The sequence below is a fragment of the Dermacentor albipictus genome, chromosome 2 (assembly GCF_038994185.2).
Source record: "Dermacentor albipictus isolate Rhodes 1998 colony chromosome 2, USDA_Dalb.pri_finalv2, whole genome shotgun sequence".
Lineage (NCBI taxonomy): Eukaryota > Metazoa > Arthropoda > Arachnida > Ixodida > Ixodidae > Dermacentor > Dermacentor albipictus.
In genome coordinates this window covers 206449420-206473776 of record NC_091822.1, presented here as the reverse complement: position 1 = coordinate 206473776, position 24357 = coordinate 206449420, and the positions used below count along the sequence as shown (strand labels likewise).

The 24357-nt window shown below is 49.6% G+C and overlaps 1 protein-coding gene across 4 annotated transcripts in view; it reads left to right on the top strand.

Moving 5' to 3' along the window:
- LOC135903402 (neprilysin-1-like) overlaps window positions 1–24357 on the top strand; it is a 553033-nt gene that overhangs the window by 510589 nt on the left and 18087 nt on the right. For 2 of the 4 annotated variants that reach the window (XR_011512359.1, XR_011512358.1), the window contains one exon: window positions 9963–10139. Coding sequence is in view for 2 of the 4 variants with exons in the window: in XM_065433713.1 (XP_065289785.1) it covers window positions 9963–10062 (100 nt within the window). In the remaining 2 variants the exon portion in view is untranslated. Of the gene's footprint in view, window positions 1–9962; window positions 10167–24357 lie in introns of those variants that run through there. The other 2 variants (XM_065433718.1, XM_065433713.1) reach the window with 1 other exon arrangement.

The following is a 24357-nucleotide window of genomic DNA, read 5'->3' as shown; positions in this document are numbered from 1 at the left end:
AAGTACTCGCCATATGTGGGCCTACACCGAAGATATGGCAGTGCCGGGCAGACCCACGGCGCGGGTGAAGCAGGTGTTAAGTAATACCCATACGTGGGCTGATCCCGAATATAGCGCAATTCCGGCGCAACTTCGGGTGGAGGTGAAGCAGGCGTTAACCACTCCCCATATGTGTGCTTATACCGAAGTTAGTACAATACCGGGCTGGCCCGCAGCGGAGGTGAAGCAGGCGTGAAGAACTGCCCATACGTGGGCTTATTCCGTAGCATGCGCTATGCCGGGCGGTCTTGCGGCGGAGGGCAAGCAGGCGTTAAGCACTCCTCATATGTGGGCCTATCCCGAAGACAATTCAATGCCAGGCCCACCCTCGACGCAGTTCAATCAGGCGTTAAGCAATCCCCATATGTGGACCTCTCCCGAAGAAAGTTCGATACCGGTCCAACCTGCGGCGGAAGTGAAGCAGTTGTTTAGCAGTCCCCATATGTGGGCCTATCTCGAAGATTGTGCAATGTCGGGCTGACACGCGGTGGAGGTGAACCAGGCGTTAAGCAGTCCCCGTACGTGGGCCGATCCCGAAGATAGTGATATGTCGGGCCGACTTGCGGCGGAGGTGAAGCAGGCGTTAAGCAGTCCCCATACATGGGCCGATCCCGAAATACTGTAATGCCAACCCGACTTGCAGCGGAGGTGAAGCAGCCGTTAAGCAGTCCCCATACGCGGTCTTATTCCGTAGATTGTGCAATGCCGGGCAGACTTGCGGCGTAGGTGAAGCAGGCGTTAAGCACTCCTCCTATGTGGGCCTATTTCGAAGATAGTACAATGCCGGGCAGACACGCGGCGGAGGTTAAGCAGGCGTTAAGCAGTCTCCATTCATGGGCCGATCCCGAAGATAGTGCAATGCCGGGCCGACATGCGGCGGAGGTGAAGCAGTCGTTAAGCACTCCCCATATGTGGGCCGACCCCGAAGATAGGGCAATGCCGTGCTGACTTGCGGTGGAGGCGAAGCAGGCGTTATGTAGTGCCCATACGTGGGCTGATACCGAGTATAGCGCTATGCCGGGCCGACCCGCGGCGCGGGTGAAGCAGGCGTTAAGCAATCCTCAAATGTGTGCCTATCCCGAAGATAGTACAATGCCGGGCCGGCACACAGCGGAGGTTAAGCAGGCTTTAAGCACTTCCCATACGTGGGCTTATTCCGTAGATTGTGCAATGCCGGGCCGACTTGCGGCGGAGGGGAAGCAGGCGTTAAGGACTCCTCATATGTGGGCCTATCTCGAAGAGAGTACAGTGCCGGGCAGACACGCGGCGGAGGTTAAGCAGGCGTTAAGTAATTCCCATAAGTGGGCTTATCCCGAATATAGCGCAATGCCGGTCCGACTTGCGGCGGAAGTGAAGCTGGCGTTAAGCGCCCCACATATGTGGGCCTATCCCGAAGATCGCGCAATGCCGGGCCGATATGCGGCGGAGGTGAAGCACGCGTTAATCAGTCCCCATATGTGGGTCTATCCCGAAGATAGTGCAATGCCCGGCCGACCCACAGCGGAGGTGAAGCAGGCGTTAAGCAGTCCCCATACGTGGGCCGATACCGAAGATAGTGCAATGCCGGGTCGACTTGCGGCGGAGGTGACGCAGGCGTTAAGTTCTGTGCATACGTGGGCCGATCCCGAGGATGGTCCAATGCTGAGCCGACCTGCGGCGCGGGTGAAGCAGGCGTTAAGCACTCCCCATATGTGGGTCTATCCTGAAGATAGTGTAATGCCCGGCCAACCCGCAGCGGAGGTGAAGCAGGCGTAAGCAGTCCCCATACGTGGGCCGACCCGAAGATAGAGCAATGCCGGGCCGACGCGCGGCTTATGTGCAGTTGGTCATAAAGGGGCCCACATACACAACTTCGCTAGTCATCCTTCTTCACAGAGTGGAAGGGCACTGAGGTTTTTATTCTTACCGGCTCCAACTTGTTTGCTATACGCAATAGTTACTAATTGAGTAAAATTATCTCCAGGTGTCGCCTACTCTGCAAAGCAGCTCTCAGTACACTAGTACTAAGTAATGTATTGGTGAGGGCGGGAGCCGCGATGCGTAGAGAATTTCGCAGGTAGACAGCCGACACCGACCGTCTGATCGAGGCTTTGTTTGCACGACCGCCCCACGCATTAACGGCGCCGAGTAGACAAACTGTGCTTAATTACGGGCGACGCAATCGTAGTGTTAATGGTGTTGGCAAGCGCTCTTCAACGAACTCGTTTTGGATCGCAAGGGTCGTCGGCCGCGTCTTCCGCCGAGCAGGGCCTACCTGCTCTATCGCGGACTGTTAGCGTAGCCGTATGTGAATAATGCGCCGTTGCGAAGTGTTTTCTCGTTGTGTCGACATAATTTTATTGAATATGTTCGCCTAACGCAAAGCATCGTTCTGCAAAGTAGTTTTTTTGTGCTTGGGCTTCATGTGCTCGTTTATGTCCACGAGGATATCAAGTCTACCGAGCGTACAACCTGAGGTGCTAGATCTGGGCACTAAGAAGTACATAAGAACCCCTCTAAGCAATTAACGACAACGGCAGATGCGCCAGTTGTCGATTGCCGCCTTCTACATATTTGGGAAAGTAGGCGAAGGCTTACGAAAATTGGTAAAAACAAAAGCTTAACCGTAAGCTCCTTAAGAATCGCGGTCATTGCAGAGCAATCCAATGAGTATGCTCGAGGCGGAAAGCTGGGTTCGCTTTGTGACTCCATTATAGACACACTAAATTCGTCTAAGGCCTGGGCTATAGAACGCAGCATGCTGGAACCGGATAGGACTAGGATGGCTACCAACCGCACCCTTGAAGAAGAGCAGTGATTTCGGAGGAACGGACCAAGAGCTTTTGTAAGCACTACTCTTGCGATATATCGGAAACGAGAAGATCCCTCTGTGCAACCTCGAATATAACGGACGAGAAAACCAAAAGCTAGATGTATGAGTAATGAAGGGGAAGCTTTTTGTGGCAGCGCAGGCAGCAAAGTGGAACACGGCTCCAGAAACTGATTCAAATAACAAACGCGATGCTGATAAACATGAGTTATCAACTCTTAGGCCAACTCACAAATTTCTTTAATGAGGAAGTTTCGGAGCCCGGCACAGTCCCGCAGACTTAGAAGGAAGCTAAAATAGTCCTAATTCCGAAACCAGGCAAAGCCCCTACCCTACACTCCCTGCGATCAGTATCTCTAACATCCTGCATGGTAACACTCTATGAAAAAGTAATAAATTAGCGACCAAGCGCCCACATGAACGAACAAAATCTGCTTCCCCGAAACATGTTTGGTTTCAGACAGGGCCTGTCCACCCAGGATGTTTTGCTCTTACTAAAGGAAGATGACATGAACAACATACCTCACGGAGAAGTGTACCTAGTCCTGGCACTAAATCTCGAAGGCGCTTTGAAATAGAGGCGCAAGACACCATCCTGTCAGTATTAAACGAGATTTGTTGTTGCACGAAGATCTACAACTATATCAAGTTCTTTTTAAGTGTTCGCGCAACGACCATCAGCCTTTGTCAGACGAGATCTAACACAGTTGATATGCTGAACAAAGGCCCATCGCAAGTCGCAATACCATAACCCCTCCTCATCAATCTAGGCAGGAGGCAACTCGCGAAAGCCTCAGACCAAATAGACAACCTAGCGTATGCTACATATGCCGATGACATTACGCTGTGGACAACATCCGGCTCCCTCGACAAAAAAGAACAGACATTGCAAAAAGTACCAGACGTACAGCTTCGAACTTCGCCCGGAACAGCGGTATGAAATGCGTCCCGGACAAATCCAAGATTATAAGACTCCATGGACGAGGATACGAAAGTAACGGCACCGTATAATCAACTTTGTGTAATAAACTCAAAAGCGAATTCCAGAAAGCAAGGATTCTAGTCTTCTGACTAAGGTGCAATGGTAAAGGTGATCACCCCATCAAGACTTTATGAACAATTATAAAACAAATATCCCGTAAGATACATAGGGCCGCCTTCGATAGGAAAGGCTTTCGAGCAACCTACACGCTTAGACTCACGCGCCCACGTAGTGAGCCGGCAAACATATAGTCTGCCATATATCCACGCAGCTCAGTAAGGATGAAGAAGGCCAGGTAGACGCCATGATAAGAACATTCCGGGACACCCACGGAAAGGCTACTAGCTCTACGCCTACATAATATCTTTGTTGAACTACGGGCGGCAGTGTGGATACCGCAACGGGAGCGCCTCAGCAACTCCAGGTCAGGGAGAAAAATCTTAAGCAGGCTGGGCTTTCCGCAGTACACCAACGAAAACTTAAAAAGCAACTCCGGCGATTTTTCGAAGTCCAGTGATCTTAATAAAATTTTGAATATATGTTCTCTTTTTCATTCTGATTATCTGTGCCAAACTATACGGTTTTAAGTTATTTAGTTCTCCTGAAATTAATTTTAAAGATTAGTTGCATTCCCGACTCATGACTTTCTACTGCTCACCCTGTGTTTGTGACGTCAGAGACTGCACTGCCGCTGTCGCTGAAATCCTCACTTTAATCGCCGCTGTCTAGCTCGGAAACTCTGTAAAAGCTCCCTGTGTCACCAGGAGACATCATCAGGTTTGGCGTTCGCACCCGCGTGTACTATGTGTTTACATTGTGGTATTGTAGCATCTGATGTCAGTGACTCATCGTGACGTAAAGCATAGCATTTACCCGTTTTGGTTTCTGTATCTCGTTTATTGCTAATTTAAAATGATTGATGAATGTCTAAGCAAATTGAACCACCCTACCGGTGACAGGACTGTCAATGCCATTTGAAAATGGCAATATCCTAACATGGTTAAAAAAAACGCCGGAGTTGCCCTTTGACAGATCTACTAAATGAAGTGCGAGCGAACATAGTAGTTGATCCCATCATCCAAAACATGAGCCACAAATACCAGCCAGGCCACCGACAAGCGGGAGTCCAGAATCTACAAAAGCAGTAAGCGAATAGTTCCGAGCTGGTGTTCACCGACACGGTATGCTGTGGCAAAAACAGATGCGCACCAGCGGTAGCAGGTGACGAAACTGAAACGGGTATCATAACCTGCGCAACTGCAACCACCTACTCGTAGGATACGGTAGAGGCGATCGCCCTGGCTTTCCATGCCAAAGACAAATTAGGCTCAACCTCGGTAGAAATCACATAATCACACATAGCTTCATAATTCAATCATCTCAGTACCATGATGAGCGAACGCAAGGCGCGTGAAATATTGGCCTGAATAACGCGAGCTTCATGAAGAAACCTGCGCGGTCAACACGGAGCATATCAGCTATTCTCGTCGTTTCGTCATGTCACTGGCATATCTTGATGCAGTGAAACTGGTCCTATGCTTTCATGACAAAGTGGTGCCTCTGGCTCTCAAGCGCAAAGATCACAGTGAAACCTGCACTTCATTTGTGAACAAAGCATATGCAAGGACGAAAGTTACACACAAAAATGGTTCCCATCAATGAACACTTTCCTCCTTTGCGCAGTTCCAACTCAGTGTGTGCCAACAAACTCGTGCACTACTTTATCCTGCCGAGATGGCGAAGCGGAAAAAGCCTACTCACAAAAGTCAAAATCATTTGCACTGATAGTGAACAGCTTCTTCTCGCAAAATATATTTGCAGCGCCTAACAAAAGCATGGACTGACAAAGCTGCGCACTCTCAGCACTACAACAATAACACGTCTACGTTTCAATCGCCATATATGACCGAGCACAGCCTACGCTTTCCATAGCTTCATACGCCTGTTGACGATAGCGCGATCAGGAAAAAAAATCTGAACGAGCACCGAGAATAGGACCCGTGCATCAGCTGACCTATGCCTGAGTTCATCATCATCATCATCATCAGCCTGGTTACGCCCACTGCAGGGCAAAGGCCTCTCCCATACTTCTCCAACAACCCCGGTCATGTACTAATTGTGGCCATGCCGTCCCTGCAAACTTCTTAATCTCATCCACCCACCTAACTCTCTGCCGCCCCCTGCTACGCTTCCCTTCCCTTGGGATCCAGTCCGTAACCCTTAATGACCATAGGTCATCTTCCCTCCTCATTACATGTCCATTTCTTTTTCTTGATTTCAACTAAGATGTCATTAACTCGCGTTTGTTCCCTCACCCAATCTGCTCTTTTCTTATCCCTTAACGTTACACCTATCATTCTTCTTTCCATAGCTCGTTGCGTCGTCCTCAATTTCAGCAGAACCCTTTTCGTAAGCCTCCAGGTTTCTGCCCCATATGTGAGTACTGGTAACACATAGCTGTTATACACTTTCCTTTTGAGGGATAATGGCAACCTGCTGTTCATGATTTGAGAATGCCTACCAAACGCACCCCAGCCCATTGTTATTCTTCTGGTTATTTCAGTCTCATGATCCGGATCCGTGGTCACTACCTGCCCTAAGTAGATGTATTCCCTTACCACTTCCAGTGCCTCGCTGCCTATTGTAAATTGCTGTTCTCTTCCGAGGCTGTTAAACATTACTTTAGTTTTCTGCAGATTAATTTTTAGACCAACTCTTCTGCTTTGCCTCTCCAGGTCAGTGAGCATGCATTGCAATTGGTCCCCTGAGTTACTAAGCAAGGCAATATCATCAGCGAATCGCAAGTTACTAAGGTATTCTCCATTAACTTTTATCCCCAATTCTTCCCAATCCAGGTCTCTGAATACCTCCTGTAAACACGCTGTGAATAGCATTGGAGAAATCGTATCTCCCTGCCTGACGCCTTTCTTTATTGGGATTTTGTTACTTGCTTTATGGAGGACTACGGTGGCTGTGGAGCCGCTATAGATATCTTTCAGTATTTTTACATACGGCTCGTCTACACCCTGATTCCGTAATGCCTCCATGACTGCTGAGGTTTCCACAGAATCAAACGCTTTCTCGTAATCAATGAAAGCTATATATAAGGGTTGGTTATATTCCGCACATTTCTCTATCACCTGATTGATAGTGTGAATATTGTCTATGGTTGAGTAGCCATTACGGAATCCTGCCTGGTCCTTTGCTTGACAGAAATCTAAGGTGATCCTGATTCTATTTGCGGTTACCTTAGTAAATAGTTTGTAGGCAACGGACAGTAAGCTGATCGGCCTATAATTTTTCAAGTCTTTGGCGTCCCCTTTCTTATGGATTAGGATAATGTTAGCGTTCTTCCAAGATTCCGGTACGCTCGATGTCATGAGGCATTGCGTATACAGGGTGGCCAGTTTCTCTAGAACAATCTGTCCGCCATCCTTCAACAAATCTGCTGTTACCTGATCCTCCCCAGCTGCCTTCCCCCTTTGCATATCTTCCAAGGCTTTCTTTACTTCTTCCGGCGTTACCTTTGGGGTATCGAAATCCTTTAGACTATTTTCTCTTCCATTATCGTCGTGGGTGCCACTGGTACTGTATAAATCTCTATAGAACTCCTCAGCCACTTGAACTATCTCATCCATATTAGTAATGATATTGCCGGCTTTGTCTCTTAGCGCATACATCTGATTCTTGCCAATTCTTAGTTTCTTCTTCACTGTTTTTAGGCTTCCTCCGTTCCTAAAAGCATGTTCAATTCTATCCATATTATACTTCCTTATGTCAGCTGTCTTACGCTTGTTGATTAACTTCGAAAGTTCTGCCAGTTCTATTCTAGCTGTAGGGTTAGAGGCTTTCATACATTGGCGTTTCTTAATCAGATCTTTCGTCTCCTGCGATAGCTTACTGGTATCCTGCCTAACGTAGTTACCACTCAGTTCTCTTGCACATTCCTTAATGATGCCCATAAGATTGTCGTTCATTGCTTCAACACTAGCTCCCTTTTCCTGAGTTAAAACCTAATACCTGTTCTGTAGCTTGATCTGGAATTCCTCTATTTTCCCTCTTACCGCTAACTCATTAATCGGCTTCTTATGTACCAGTTTCTTCCGTTCCCTACTCAGGTCTAGGCTAATTCGAGTTCTTACCATCCTGTGGTCACTGCAGCGCACCTTGCCGAGCACGTCCACATCTTGTATGATGCCAGGGTTAGCGCAGAGTATGAAGTCTATTTCATTTCTAGTCTCGCCGTTCGGGCTCCTCCACGTCCACTTTCGGCTATCCCGCTTGTGGAATAAGGTATTCATTATCCTCATATTATTCTGCTCCGCAAACTCTACTAATAACTCTCCCCAGCTATTCCTAGTGCCTATGCCATATTCCCCCACTGCCTTGTTGCCTGAGTTCCGTACCCCTAAACAAAGAAAAAAAGCTCCGTTCGTACATGTTTGCACCTCCAGTACTGTAAAAATCAATGCCTAGCACAAAACGAATACTGAGTTCTTCAATGACGCGGTTAGCCACGAAACTGGGCCAAAACATCCGAAGTCCCTTGCGAAAGCTTTGCCGCGGAAACTCGACGATCAACTGTCCTGGGGGCGAGTGCGCCGAGACGCGGAAGAAAAATTGAGAAAAGGGCGCAAAAATACAACCTGACGACGCTCAATCGATTGGGAGACGCCGACCTACTTCCTCGCATGTTCCGCGCAGCAGGGGTGGCGGCAAGTTAAAGTATGTCGCTACGGGGGGTGGGGGGGGGGGGAGGGGCGGGCGTGATTTGCGACGTGGCCAAAGTGTCTGCCCGCGCGGACCTCATCTTCAAAGCGATTTGCGATGTTTGCAGTGTTGCGCGTAGTGCCGATACCTTCCTATACGCTGTGCTTTCGACGTTTTGTTCGCGTTGAAGCAAGAGATGCACGAAGGTCAATTCTATCGCAGCTGTTGCTGCGATTCCTCACTCCAGCATTTTGACTGCGAGTCGCCGCGCTCATCGACCGAGATGTATTAGTGTTTACCTGTGCACGTGTGACACCGTGCTTGTTAATTTAGTTAAAACACGTAGGCGGGCTAGTTGCATTGAATGTATGATAGAATGTGTAAGCGTGGCTGAACGAGGCCGTAGAAGCAGACAAAGAGAAAGCGCTGTCTCTGTGTGTCTGTTTCTTTCTACGTCCTCGTTCAGTCGCGCTTACACATTCTATTATAGTTAATTTAGCTAGTAAGCGAATATTTACAAGTTTATTCGGCCGATAAACTACTGTCCTTACTTCGTATGGATATCTACTAATTTGCTATCGAAATCGCTGCTTCACCTTGCGGACGAAACTGCGACCTTTTACTTCATCATTAATGGTCATTTATTTGTCGAGGAACACAAACATTTCAATATCTTAACAAATGAAACATACAGACACCGCCATAGCCAGTAAATTACACCACCTCAAATCAGAAATGACTGTTTTGAGGCTAGCTGTAGTCTTAGAGGTATTACGCGATGGAATGCACTCCCTGAGTTGGTCATATAAGCCTGATGCGTCGAAAACTTCTTGCAACGTGACGTTTACACGATATTCTTTTTGGCGGTAACTAATATGTAAATCTGAACTTTTCCATAAGTGTAATTAACTGTTTATTTTACATATTTTTACATTTCTTTTTCTACTGTATTCATCGTACGTGGTCGTATCTTCCACTCATTTAACGGCCCTCGGGCTAACGGTATTATTAAATAAAAAATAAAGAATAATTATAATCTGACCTACGCTTTACTGCGCAAACCCCAATGCTGAGCCCAGGCTGTGCTGTCAAAAATGTGACAGAGTATAAGAACGCTCCTAGCGTGAACACACTCAAGGTTTACCAAAGACCAGCATTTCTTGCATTAACCTCCTGAATTCGCCGAGCTGCTTCGTCGTGTTTCAGTTGAACTAAAGTTGATTTATTATGCAAATATTGTGCCAACGAGCTTTGTTTTTTATCCAGCAGGTTTGCTTGGTTTGGTAGTGCTTGTCGTTATCATGTAGCCACTCCTGTAATTGCCTCGCTACAGGGCTGCAGTATGCAAAAGTGAATAAATAAATAAATAAATAAATAAATAAATAAATAAATAAATAAATACATCTGCATTTACTCCTGTAGGGTAAACCACATCCTAATGGACTTCGAGAAATTCGGCAAGACATTCGACTGCCAGCTGGGCGATATTATGACGCCCCACTTTAAGTGCAGCACGTGGTAGAAAAGAGGCATAAGCGACAGACGGAGAAGGAAACACCGTCTCTCGACAACGCATGGAAAGAAGCCTACATTCGTGAGGTATTATTATAGTCTTTTCAATGCCGACTGCTGGTTCTTTTTCTGACTATGCACATGGTACACAAAGCACGCAATAGAAAAATTGTGTCCCCCCTTTCACCCAAGAGGAAATAATGACGTTCATTAGGGCCCAGGACCAGACCTTTCGAATCCTGGCAGTCCAGAGGGCTCGCGAGAGGGCCGTCAGGTTTCACCTGATGGTCCCTGAGTGGGCCTAGCCAGGTGACGTTTAGTTTGCTCGCGTTTATTGTGGGCCAAATAAAGTTGTTTCACTCACTCACTCACTCACACTCACTCACTCACTCACTCACTCACTCACTCACTCACTCACTCACTCACTCACTCACTCACTCACTCATTCTCCCATGTATACCCAATTAAATAAAAAAATATGTGTGGTTCTGCTATCGCAAACACCAGAGACCAGTGGAGCTGGGAAAAGGCCAGTAATGTAGTGCCAAACCGAACACAAGACACACGAGCGCCGAAAACGCGTCCCTCCGACGTCCACCAAAAGCGTCTACTGAGGCGTCTGCGATTCGCGTGGGCAACGCCGTAGTAGAAGCCACGGTTGTCTCCACTGTGTACGGAGCGGCGAGCGAGGTGAACCTCGAGGCACCCTAGCAGCCGCCCGGAGAAGAACGCCCCTCCTTCCTCGCCTGAAGGCTGTTTCACGCGCTGCGACTGGAACGACGAAAATCGGTGCAGTCGCACGCGTCGCAATGCGATTTTTTGAGGGCCCATTCACACATTGCGATTGCGATGTATATATATATATATATATATATATATATATATATATATATATATATATATATATATATATATATATATATGTGTGTGTGTGTGTGTGTGTGTGTGTGTGTGTGTGTGTGTGAACTACATTATTCAGCCAAAGTACAAATGCAAGCCTCAATGTTTATTGCTATTTGGTATTCCTAAACAGATCCTATTTGCAGAATTTTATGCCCGCTTGAGTTGCCTGCAATTCAGTGCTCAATGGTGGAAAAACTTGTCGATAGCAAGCTATAATTATTCACTTCGAAAGTGTTAAGCAATGACTATATCTTTAAGCTTACTAATGCGATTTTGTTCCATGAACACAATTAAGTTTTCTTTCTCCCTCTCATTAATAGCCATGGAAGGAAGCTGCTCACTTTCATAAGTATTAGGATGCAAACATTCTGGAGTTTCTCCTGAGCATTTGTCCACGTCCTATAGTGCGCGTGTTTGTATCAAGTTCTGGTGCTGCAATGGCAATGACGTACACATTTTTTAAAAATATATTGCAACAAAGCAATTTATTGAACGTTGTTTTCAAATCTTCAAGATGTAGCTACCCAGTAACGACCACATTAATAAGCAAAAAAGTGCCGATTCAGTGCACGTGTTGGAATGTATGAGAAGTGAAGTTTTTGTCAAATGGTCAATTAAATACTGTCAAACTAAGCGCGACATACAATTGGTCTTATTTTCAACATTCCAACATGTCATCTTTTGCAAGTTTTGTTTATGCATCGCATAGGCCACAACCTTGATATCGTGTAATGTTTATACACTACACTGTTCACAATCTATACCGAAATGCAAGCAGCAGTTAGTGTAGATGCACACTGCGAGACCTTTGTTGAGGGGAGGGATGGCGTGAGGTGAATGCCGATGAATGACATGTACTTATGTATTTATTTATTTATCTACCTTGCAGGCTGCAAGGTTGGAGTATTAGGTGAGGGGGAATAAAAATGAAGTTACAAAGAAGGAAGGGCACAACGTTATACAATAGTGAACAAGAAATGACAAAAGAAATTACCGCCCATGCACCGCGTACATATGGTAAACCGGTGAAGCTGAAATGTGCGGCTCCACTGTTGATCACTGGGTTAATTCCGACGGTTTATTTAACTATATCTCAATTATTGGTTACGTCTGTGTTTCTTAATGAGATTACGCACATGTTTGGCTTGGGTTTATCACGTTATTTAGTTGAAATGCCACACATCGCGGTTCGCATAATCACCATCATGGAGGGTGCAATGAGTGGTTCATTGTGTTAATCCAGTGGGTCCATCAAAGTCTTTCTGAATTATGTTACGCATTTCTGTTTCATAATGCGCTAATCGTAGTATTTATGACTCGGTTATACACTGTAGTTACCAAGTGGCATACCGGGGCCTCACATTTCATTTAAATAAATACAGGGACACATTTTTGAACCTATTGCGAAGTCGGAGAGAGGCTGCTGCACGCGCGCTCTGTTACGAGAGAGAAACGACGTCACCATCAGTGTAGCCAATGGCCCGCCACACCTTTGCTGCGAGATAATTGCCATCATGAGCTTGTCTTAGCCCTATCACCCTCGGTGTCCCTTGCAATATTACGTAGATGAATGTATATGTTTTAAACGCGTAAGCATTTCTATGTCTACCCAACGAGATATTTTATCTAGCGAATTTAGTTAGTGAACTTCAGCTTCTCGGCAAGATTGTGCTGCAAATGGGAATGGCTGTAGCAAGCGCAACGTCCGCAGGCGTAGCGGATCGTTCGGGTAAGTCCGCGTTACCTTTGCATGCGGAAACATTAGTTCTGCGGCTATTCCACTTTGATTTGCACGTCTGACAATACGTCATGAACTAGTAAAAGCCTTGCAGTATGCGACATACTTTGCGTCCGCGTTGTAGTGTCTTTAAAAATCTCGCGGCCCGCACCTTGAAAACAGGCGGCATGCCGTAGGTTCGAATAAGCGTAGCGCACAAGCATGGATGCCCAGATGTGTCCGGTTTTTTTTGTTTTTTGTTTGCGACGGCGGAAGAGTGACTTAACATTAGTTCAGCCGTGGCGGATCTACTGTGCAATGTATGCATACTTTTTAACAAACATAACCTCTCTTGCCCTCTGGCCAGTAGTTACGACAAGCAACACAAACCAGCGTTCACACATAAAGGTTTCGAATAGTTGCTGAAAGGTATTGACCTCGAGCTCCACCATTGGAAAAGCTGGCGCCACCGTCGGCGTGACGTGCTATTAGGGATCGCGTGGACATAGCGGCCGCGTCGGCTGCTTCGGCAGCGCCGAAGCGAGCTGAAAACGAGAGTTTAAATTCCCTCGTACGCTGCGGTCCTCATTTAGTGGCGAGATTTTCCCGCTTCGAGTGTCTCCTTTACAACGCTTGAAAGCACTACAATAGGTAGCGGCTGCCTTTGAAGGCGCGCGACATGGTAGACTACTGCTCTGTGCCGCAGTGCCGGACGTACGCAACGGAGCTCGGTGTTAGCCTCATTCACACGTAGCCGCAGGACAAGAAGCTGCGTGAAGCTTGGCTCGCGAAACATAAAAATCGACAAACAGTCATCGGCTACAACTCGGGTATGCAGCAAGCACTAACGTTACTAGACTAGTCTAGTAACGTTGGCAAGCACAGACGCGAGGGAGATTTCTACTACGGCGCCGGGTCTGCGATGTTCGGAAAACGTGCACTGAGACGCTCGCCCGATTCCGCTGCCCGACTAATGTCATGACGGTTTGGTTTATGAACTTGTCGATGCTATAGATACTGGCAAGTTCACTGAAGTGGAAAGGGAGCAGTAAGAAGCACATTAAAAAAAATCATGGCATGGTCATGTTTGTGTTATGAATTAATGCACTGGATTACAAAAAAGAAGCAGAGGGAAATCGCACGCTGAGAACACCGATAAACATGCAGTGCGACGCAACTCTAGAAATAATATTGAAACGTCCAAGAATTTAGAAGAAAAAGAAAGATTTAATCGTCGCGACGGCAAATCACGTCGAAGTTTCTACAATGAAATTATTTTTGAACAACTCTGATAGCGCCCACGCAACAATGCTTGCTTGTATACTGTCAAATGCTCATATTCTGCGGCCTAAAGCTCATGGCACGGTGCGAGAACACGCACGCTGCGAAAGCGAAACAGTGCGCGGACAAGCATGCAGACGCGCAGTCGGTCGCTGCGAATCTGTGCGATCACTGCATTGAGGCTTCATTCTATTACGCTCCATTTAGTTATACAAACACTGTAAGAACATATTTCACATAGTTTGCTCTCAGCGTTTACCTACCTTTCACGAAGAAGCCGCTTCGGGAGACTCCATCGGGGCGACCGCGCGCAGTGGCGTTCACTGTACGTATTCGGTAAAGAGATAGCGTCTGCAAGCGACTCTGTGCTTTCAGTTTGCCCAAGATTATTAGTTAGACAGTAAAAAACCTCTCTCGTTTCGAAAGTACTTACAGAAATGTCTGGGAGAGCTCGTGCATGGTGTTTTCAGTGAGCGCTGACAGCAAAACCTATGAGGAGCGCGCTGCGTGATCCCTCGTACTACGCCAGCGAGGCGCTTCCGATAGATGGCGACTCCGTAACTCCTCGCCGCCAATTGCGAAATTTCGTGGCTACTAACTCCAGTGCACAAAATACAATCTGTTACGCATGAGTTTGATTGTCATGAGCGCCAGAACTTTGTAGCAGTGCGAACACTTTCACGGCATTTAATTGTGAATCAGGTGCGGAGTTCTACGGCGAGAGCCGCTATACGAAGCCCACCTCAGGCCTTTGGGTAATCGAGGCCCGTAGACAGACACATACACATAGAGAGACACGCACAGATACACAGATACAGAGACAAAAACACATGCGCGGCTGAAAATTGGAGGACGCTTAAGCTTCGCCTTCAAGAGTGGGACGCGACAGCGTTCCCGTCGACCCGCCAAGGGGTATAAGACAATGCGCTACGGCACAGCAATCACTTACGATGCGCCCCGCATCGGACTTAGCGCCCACCTATCACGCGGTGAGCGTCGAGCAACGCAGCGTTCGGCGCGGCAACGAAACGTGCGCCTGAGCGAACGAAACGAACCAAAGAACTCGGTGTCTCGGAGGGGAAACGATCTACGCCAGCCAAACGTCGTGATCGGCACGGGCAGAGAGATAGATAGTAATCTAAACCGGGAGCACGGCGAAGCGTCGTCAGGGGAGAGGGAGTCCCGCGACGCGCCTGGCAGCGGTCCCAATGCGCGCGCGGCGCGCCTCCTGTCGGGGCAGCGCCGTACATTGAGAGGAGGAGGTCTTCTGTGTTTGCCGCAAGATGGCTCTGCGTGTGCGGAAAGAGCAGAAGAAATGCAGCGGAAACGCACTTCGCAACTCGTGTAATTGTGACTTCTGTACGTTACATGTTCATAATTACCGATATACACCGCAGTATAACTTTCCACGGCTCGTTTCGAAGGCAACACCGCATTCACTAGAGGCGCGTTTGCACCGCTTGGAAGCATCGAACTCGTGGCTGAGTGGTAGCGTCTCCGTCTCACACTCCGGAGACCCTGGTTCGATTCCCACCGGGCCAATCTTGGAAGTTGCTTTTTATTTATGAAGCGCCTGCCGTGATTTATCGCTCACGGTCAACGCCGCAAACGCCGACGCCGACACCGACGCCGACGACACCGGCTTTTCTGCGACACGAGCTCCTTAACGCTATCGCGTTAATATGCTACAGCGGCACAGCTCTCGAAGTACATCGTGTTTGTCGCAAACGGTGCTCTCCAATCTGCTTCGTTTTCGCTGGTTATTTGCACATCCATATATGACGCAGTGACGCGCCGATGATGTTCTGTACTTGGATGTTGCGAGCACAGACATATTTACACATTCAACACCCCGTAACACACGCACACGCGCTACAAGCACGCGAGCGCGTCTTGGCAGGTCAGGGAAGATGGCGGCCGTTCACTGGGTTCCGGAGTATGCGCTCAGCCCACCCGGTTCGAGACTATCGTGTTCTGGTCTATACAAGTCCAGAGAAAAAAATCATTGGGATCACCAACTGCGCATGCGACTACCTTCCAAGAAACATGCTTGTTTTCTTTCAGTGGCATGGAATTGGAAGATTGTTCTTGCATAAGCAAGCTGTAAGTCTGTCAATTGACAAAAGAACTGTTTCTTGAAAAGTGCTGGCATGCATGATTGGCTATTGTAGTGATTTGTTTTTTCCTGCACTTACAATTTTTATCTGTGTTTTCTTTCGGTAACATTTTTATATATGTTTGGTTGCAGCAAGCACCAATTTTTACCTGGCCTACTTGCTGTCTTTTTTTTTTCTGGTAAACTGTGCAAACTGCCTCATTTTCACAATACATCTTAGTTGGAAGTTAGCCTTCATACCTCTAGTCTCATCCTGTTGGTACTGCTTCATGCTATGCGCCCTTGCAACATTTGTGTTGTTTCTTGCGCTGGCCGTTCTTTTCGTCAAAGGCGCCTCGACGTCTACTGAACCACGTGTCAATGATTCCGTGGTGGGAGTGATGGAGCAGCAGATACACTGGCTAAACGTTTCCTTGACAAGATCAACTCCGGAAATGGTCATGCGCGACGGTGCTACTGACGTCGACAGATTTTCAGTGCCACCATCGGCAACGTTGCCTTGCGACAATGCTATAAAAGAAGAAGCATCACGGATCTTCGCCAGTGGGCATGGCGCGGGCATCGTGAACATGCGTCTGAAACATCCGCTTCTGTTTCTTGTGCAGGCCGTTCTTTTCTTCTAAGGCGCCTCGACGTCAACTGAACCACGTGTCAATGATTCCGTGGTGGGAGTGATGCAGCAGATACACTGGCTCAACGTTTCCTTGACAAGATCAACTCCGGAAACGGTCATGCGCGACGGTGCTACTGACGTCGACAGATTTTCAGCGCCACCATCGGCAACGTTGCCTTGCGACAATGCTATAAAAGAAGAAGCATCACGGATCTTCGCCAGTGGGCATGGCGCGGGCATCATGAACATGCCTCTGAAACACCCGCTTCTGTTTCTTGTGCAGGTGAGAAACGATCGCCCCGTTCATTGTTATAGAAGGAACAATGTATGTCTGCTCCTTGTGCCGTGCCCACGGCGAGTGTTTTCGCTGTTTGCCGCCCCATACCACCACTGTATCGGGGTGCTTCCACACCTTTTATTTATCCGCCATGCTCGGCTGCGCGTCCCTTTCCACCCGCTTTGTGACTCGAATGGACTGCACGCTACGGGGGCCTGCCGAACGCCGTTTCTTTTTATGCGAAGCATACTAGCCGCACAACCACGCTCTTCCTTGCTGCGCCGCGCGCGGCTGCGTAGCTACCATATGACGTCATAACAGCTGCAAAGCGGTCGCTTAAGCTTCGCCTTCAAGAGTGGAACGCGACAGCGTTCCCGTCGACCCGCCAAGGGATGTAAGACAATGGGTTTCGTCGCAGCGACTACGCGCCCCGCATCGGACGCGGTGAGCGTCGAGCAACGCAGCGTTCGGCGCGGCAACGAAATGTGCGCCTGAGCAAGCGACGCACGCCTGAGCCTTAGAAGAGCTCGTTTCTAAGGCAACACCACATTCACTAGAGGCGCGTTTGTACCGCTTTGAAGCATGGAACTCGTGACTGAGTGGTAGCGCCTCCATCTCACACTCCGGAGACCCTGGTTCGATTCCCACCCAGCCCATCTTGCAAGTTGTTTTTAAGCGAAGCATATTACGAGGGCTCAACCCAGCTCTTCAGGCGCGGCGGTGTCGCCTTCAATACCACGTGACACCGTGACGTCACGACAGCGGAGAAACGGCGCTCCAACTCGCGCCGTCGCTCGCGGCGTCGCCCCCCGCATCGGACGCGGTGAGCGTCGAGCGATGCAGCGTTCGGCGCGACAACGAAATGTGCGCCTGAGCAAGCGCCGCACGCCTGAGCCGGCGCCGACGACACCGGCTTTTCTACGACACGAGCTCCTTAACGCTGTCGCGTTAAAATAAAAGCTAGTATGCTTCGCATCCTGGGCTTTAACCTTAGCTAAGCCACAGCCATTTTTATTCATGAAGTGCCTGCTGGGATTTATTGCTCACGGCCGACGACGCCGACGCCGACGACACCGGCTTTTCTGCGACACGAGCTCCTTAACGCTGTCGCGTTAAAACGTGTCATGACAGGTTTCCCCTCTGATACGCCATTGTTGTGTTTCATCGAGCTCGTAGTGGCATTTACAAAAGCTTACTCGTTGTGCATTAGGATGGGCGTCACGAATAGATGGCTCTCGCGCAGGCAAATGAACTGATGAGGATTCAACGGTGCACATTATGGACGTGACCGAGGCGGAGGACGCAGCGAAAGGTAGCGGGGATGTGAGCACAACTGGGCCACATTGCGACGCCTCAACTCCAGGAAGTGAAGATCGATCAGAGGTAGTACACAGCCCGCCGGACTCTGCGGCAAGAACGGCTGAGGGAACAGACGACTCTGCAAAAGAAGTAAGTACTCAAGTGGCCGAAATTCCCTCGCACGAAGTGTCTAAAAGGGGGGTCGTGAAAAGCGTCCTTCGTAGTTCAAGTGCGGACATGGACGCTTTCGGTGAGTCGCCGCACGCCAGCGGCGTCGCGGGGAGTACTGGCGTCAGCTCGGCAGTTAAAAGATCCCTGGAAGACGCCACAAGCCAAGGAGACAAGGTCGGCGCGCGAAGCATCGAGGGACCGCCTGCGAAGGCACCAACGGGTAGACGCACGAACCTCAGGGCAAGGCCTGGGGGCACGTCGGATAGGAAAGTTGACGACAAGCCACTTTCACAAAGTGGTGAGACCGTCTCACCGGGCGGACCCGGAGGCGTCTAGCATTGTGCTAGACGCGCAATGTAAACGCCACGCTCCGGGCCTACCGTTTCCAGAAATCAACGATGGCTTCTCCAACGTCACTTACACTCGCCACTTTAAACGTTCGAGGTCTCGCCTCTAGGAAGAAACAAAGTCAACTGTACCGGTTGTTAATGGAAGAAGATCTGGACGTTTTGGCTGTGCAGGAGACGAAAGTGGAAGGAGAAGAGGAGACGGCGAACATGCTGCGGGGGTTCGCTGCACGGTACCACGCCGTTGTGAGCCCCGCTATCGGCAGGTCCGGTGGGTGCGTCCTCCTTGTTCGACGGAATCCAGGACTGTCAGTGCAAAACGTTTCTTCGTGTTCTTCCGGTAGATTTGTGCTGTGCGATTTCACATATAGTGATATTGCATGGCGTGTTATGTGTGTGTATGCTCCAAGTGTGGCGCAGGAACGCGTTAGTTTCTTTTCTAACCTAGGACAGTATTTGTGCATTGATAAGCAGCTTGTTTTGGTTGGGGATTTTAATTGCGTTTTGAACTCAAGTGATAGGTCAACTGGAAGAATGGTTAGAGACAAGAGCAGTGATGTGTTGTCACAAATGATTGCAGATCATGAGCTAGAGGATATTGCAGAGTGCCTGGAAGGCTCCTGAGCTGTGAAGTACACTCATTTTCAGGGCAACAGCCATGCCCGCTTGGACCGACTGTACCTGTCAGTGGATACGATCCCAAAGTGCCGCAGTTATGGTGTTTCGCCAATTTCTTTTACTGATCACTGCCTTGTAAAATGTCAAATAGGATCAAGGAAAGAGAGCAAGAGTTCTTCATGGGAGCAATGGAAATTGAATTCCAATTTATTAAGGGATGAATCTTTCAATGCAGCTGTGATTCGTGCAATTAAGAATATCCATGAAGATAGTGGGGAAAGAATAGGAGAGCAGTGGGAAATTTTTAAACAACAGATAAAAATTAAAGCGATAGAGGAGCGTAAACTTTAATTTCAAATCAGCAAGATTTGAGTCCGGCGTCTTTTAGTGGGTCTGGGCACCCGCCGCGGACGCGGTTCCGAGACCTTGTCTCGAAGCGGCTTCCTCGGCTCGCTGGACGGCCCAGAGTTGTTCTGTCAGGTCAGAGCTGAGCAGTGCGGTCATCCAGCGTGACTGGAGGCTGGCGGTGGAAGAGACGGAGGGGTCGGCACTGCCCGACTTGTTTGTTAGGTCCCGACACTCCCATAGCATGTGATTTAGTGTGGCAACCTCGCCACACGATGTGCATCTGTTTGTAGTGTACATGTCTGGATACATGGCGTGCATGAGTCTGGGGTTTCTGTAAGAGTCTGTTTGTAATTGTCTGAAGTGTACTGCTTGCGTCCTGTCTAACATAGCGTGAGGGAATGGGTATATGCGTCTTTGTAATTGGTAGTGTGCCGTGATGTCGTGAAAAGTGGTCATACGATCCTCCCATGCCCAGACGTTTGCAGTACCCCGCGGGGGCTCTTCCTCCGATGCTGCTCGGTGAGTCAGGCCTCGAGCAACGCCGTGAGCCGCTTCGTTGGGGGTGCTCATTCCAGTGTGTGCCGGGATCCACAGCAAATGCCTTCGGGTATCAATGTCGGCCTCTCCCTGGTGTATGGGATGTCGCTGGAGTATCTGATACGCCTCTTGCGAGATGCGCCCATTTGCAAAATTGCGAATTGCTGTTTGCGAGTCACAGATCACGTATGTAGCTTTGGTTTGTGTGAGGGCCAGTGCTATGGCCGCTTCCTCTGCCGCTTCGGCATGTGCCGTGTTCACGGTGACGCTCGTGAGGTGGTTGCCTCGGTGGCTAGTAACTGCTGCTACGAAACTCTTCCTGTCTCGATAGCGGGCTGCGTCGGTGAAGACCGCATCCTTGTCGTTAGAGTAACTTTTGTTCATTTGTTGTGCCCTGGCTTTACGCCTCCCCGTGTGGTGTTGGGGGTGCATGTTGCGAGGCAATGGGGGTACGTATAGTTGCTCGCGTATGGGTCTTGGAATGTCTACTTTGACGCCATGTTGCGAGTGGTATGTGATGCCGAGATTTTCAAGCACGTGTCTGCCCGGGCGGGTCTTGGATAGGCGTTCAAGTTGGGACACTTGTTGCGCCTCCACGAGTTCTTCGAGCGTATTGTGTAGGCCTAGTTCTAAGAGCTTGGTGGTGCTGACTCCAGGCGCAAGTCCCAACGCACATTTGTACGCCTTGCGTATGAGCGCGTTGAGCTTGTTTTTTTCCGCAACCGTCCAGTTGTGAAACGCTGCCGTGTACCTTATCTGGGAAATGACGAAGGCTTGGATGAGTCGGATGACGCTGCCTTCGCGCATGCCCGCGTGTTTGTTGGTGATGCGTCGAATGAGCTGCATCGTGCTGGTGGCCTTTGCCGTTATCTTGCGAAGTGCTTCGCCATTGCCACCCTTATGCTCTATCATCATTCCTAGTACCCGGATTTTCTCTACTATCGGGATGGGTAGGCCATTTGATGCCGTTAATTGGATCTTTTGCTTTTCCTGGGGGGTGTAGCATTTAGGTGGGCGCCCCTTTCTGACTGGTCTATACAGCAGCAGTTCGGATTTTTCGGCCGAGCAGGCGAGTCCCGTGCCCACGAGGTAGTTTTCTACGCATTGGATGGCCTGTTGTAAACGTTGCTCGATCGCTCCGTCGCTGCCCGTTGTCGTCCAGATCGTAATATCATCCGCGTATAGCGTGTGATGCAGTCCTTCGATTTGAAACAGTTGGTCGGGCAACCCCAGCAGGACGAGGTTGAAGAGCATTGGCGAGATCACCGAGCCTTGCGGGGTGCCCGAGCTGCCGATGTTGATTTGCTCTGACTGTAGTTGCCCCACTCGCATGCGAGCGGTTCTTCCCGTGAGGAAGTCTCGGACGTAGTTGTACGTGCGCAGGCCGAGATTTAGATTGTCTATTTGTCGCAATATGGCATCGTGGCGAACGTTATCGAAGGCCCTCTTCAGGTCCAGCCCGAGGATGGCTTTCGTCGAACGCCCCGGATTGTCTATGATTTGGTGTTTTAGTTGCAGAAGGGCGTCTTGCGTGGAGAGATGTCTTCTGAACCCAATCATGGTATGTGGAAATAAGTCGTTGTCCTCGAGGTAATCCGTGAGTCTATTGAGAAACGCGTGCTCCATTAACTTGCCCACGCAGGACGTGAGTGAGATGGGGCGCAGGTTTTCCAGCTGTAATTTCTTTCCGGGTTTCGGTATCAGTGTGATATTTGCTTCTTTCCATTGTCGGGGTAGCTTGCCGTGCGCCCAGCACTCATTAATGTATTTTGTTAGTTTCTCGATCGATCCGTAATCGAGATTGCGTAGTGCCCGATTGGGTATTCGATCGGGGCCAGGGGCCGACTTGGTGTTCAGCTTTACGAGGGCCACCTGGATTTCGGCTACGGAGAATTCCTCGTCTAGGGTGGCGTTGCTTTCTCCTGAGTAGTCTGGATATATTTGCGGTGGCGTTTGGGATATGTAAAGGCGTTCCGTATCCCGTAGGAATTGTTCTTCCGTTCCCCCGTAAGCGTGTATGATTTTGTATATGCCTTGCATGTGTGTGGTCTTGGTGTTGGCGGGATCGATCAGGTACCGCAGTATCTGCCACGTGCGACGCGTGGTGAGTTGACCATCCATCTCCGCGCATTTCTCTTCCCATTGTTGATGTTGCAGGTTAAGCGCGTGCTTTTCTATTTCTTTGTTGAGCTGTGCTATCCGTTTACGCAGTCTCCTATTGTGTCTCTGTTGTTTCCATCGGTGCTGCAGGTTAGTTTTGGCTTCCCACATGTGCAGCAACCGGGAGTCTATTGTCTCGAGCCCAGCTGTCGACGGGATCGTTTGCGTCATGCGCTCGATATCCCACCGCAGTTGGTCGGTCCACTGTTCTATATCTGTGATGTCTTCCATCTGTTGCTCATCACGATGTTTGCGTAGCCGATTCCAGTTGGTGATCTTCATTTGACGACCGGCATTGTGTTCCTGCGGACCGCCTTCTGCTTCTATGGAAATAATGTAGTGATCGCTCCCCAAGTCTTGCATGGTGTTTGTCCAAGTGACTTTGCGTGTGTTGCGCGTGAAAGTAAGGTCCGGCGTCGTGTCAGTGCTTACGCTGTTGCCCTGCCTTGTTGGTGCCGCGGGGTCGGTGACCAGCTCGAGTCCGGCGTATTGCGCCGTTGCCCATAGATTGGTGCCTTTGGGGTGATCGTGCTTGTAACCCCACGCCGTGTGCGCTGCGTTAAAGTCCCCCCCAATGAACAGCTGTTGCCCCTTGGCGATGTCAATTGCCCGTTTGAAGAGGACATGGAAGCGGTGCTGGCGGCATCTGGGACTGCTGTAGACGTTGAGTACGAAGATGCTATTGCGGGTCTTGCGTGGTGGAATTAATTCTACGAGAACGTTTTCGATGTCTCTGATTTTGGTATCGTGTTCGATAACTGTGTGCGCTCGCTTGACCAGTGTGGTGACGTTTGGTTTCTCCGCCTTGCCTGTTATAGACTGGTACCCCGCGAGTTTGGCGGGACCATTCGTTTCCTGCAGTATGATGACGTCTGGGCGTTCGGGGATCGTTTTCAGGTATTGTTGTAAGTGCGCTCGTTTGTTTTGGTAACTTCTGCAGTTCCACTGCCATATCGTGTGTTTTTGTTTCGATGAGTGTCGGGCCATGCTTATATCTTGTTACATGTGTTGCGCCCCTTCCCTATGCGACGGTACGATCGTGCTGTTTGCGGCTTCTAATCTCGACAGTCTGAGGTGAACACTCTCCAGGCTCCGCTGGATGGTACGCGTGATGGACGCGATGATAGTTTCCTCGAGATTGCTGAAGCGAGCCTCGAGTGCATCTATTCGCGCGTCGCGTATCGCTGCGCGCGTGCGTTTGGGTCGTGTTGCCTCTGTAAGGGTGGGAGTGGGTCTTCGTTTGGTATCGGGGAACTCGACCTCGTCGTCCTCTATGGGTTCCTCTTCTGTTCCCTGCGTGGCCTGAGTGGTCTGTGAGGGAGCGGGCCTGCGTTTAGTGTCGGGGTATACGACTTCGTCGTCGTCTATTGGTTGTTCTTGAGTCTCATGCATGGCCTCTGTATCGGTACCGCTCTTCACGGCATGCTGGAGTTGTTGTATGAGGTCGTCTTTTTCGCGAATCTGTGTCTGCATGTGTTCTATTTGCTTCTGCAGCGCTTGTATCGCCTGTGTTAATTTAGTTACCTCCGTCTCTGTTTTAGCGGGTGCTTTGTCGCCAGCCTTCGTGGTTGGTGCTCGTTTTCCCGTGACCGCATCTGCCCAGCTCACCTTCTCGGTGGTTTCGGTGTCTCTTGTTGAGGTCCTTCTGGGGGTGCGGCTGCGAGACCGGCGTTGCTGCTGCTGCTGCCGTGGGTTTGGGGTGCGGCTCCGGGACCGGGAGCGGCCTCGGCTGCGGGTCCTGGATCTCGAGCGTGGCTTGCCGGCGGGGCTGGTGGCTTTGGCGGCAGCCTCCGCTTCCTCGTTGGCCCTGTGTCGTTCCCATTGCCTCTTTGTCACGACGTAGGGGGTCTTGTACCTTGCGCGGCAGTTGCGATCCGCTGTCATGTGTGTTCCCCCGCACAGCTTGCAACGTGGGGAG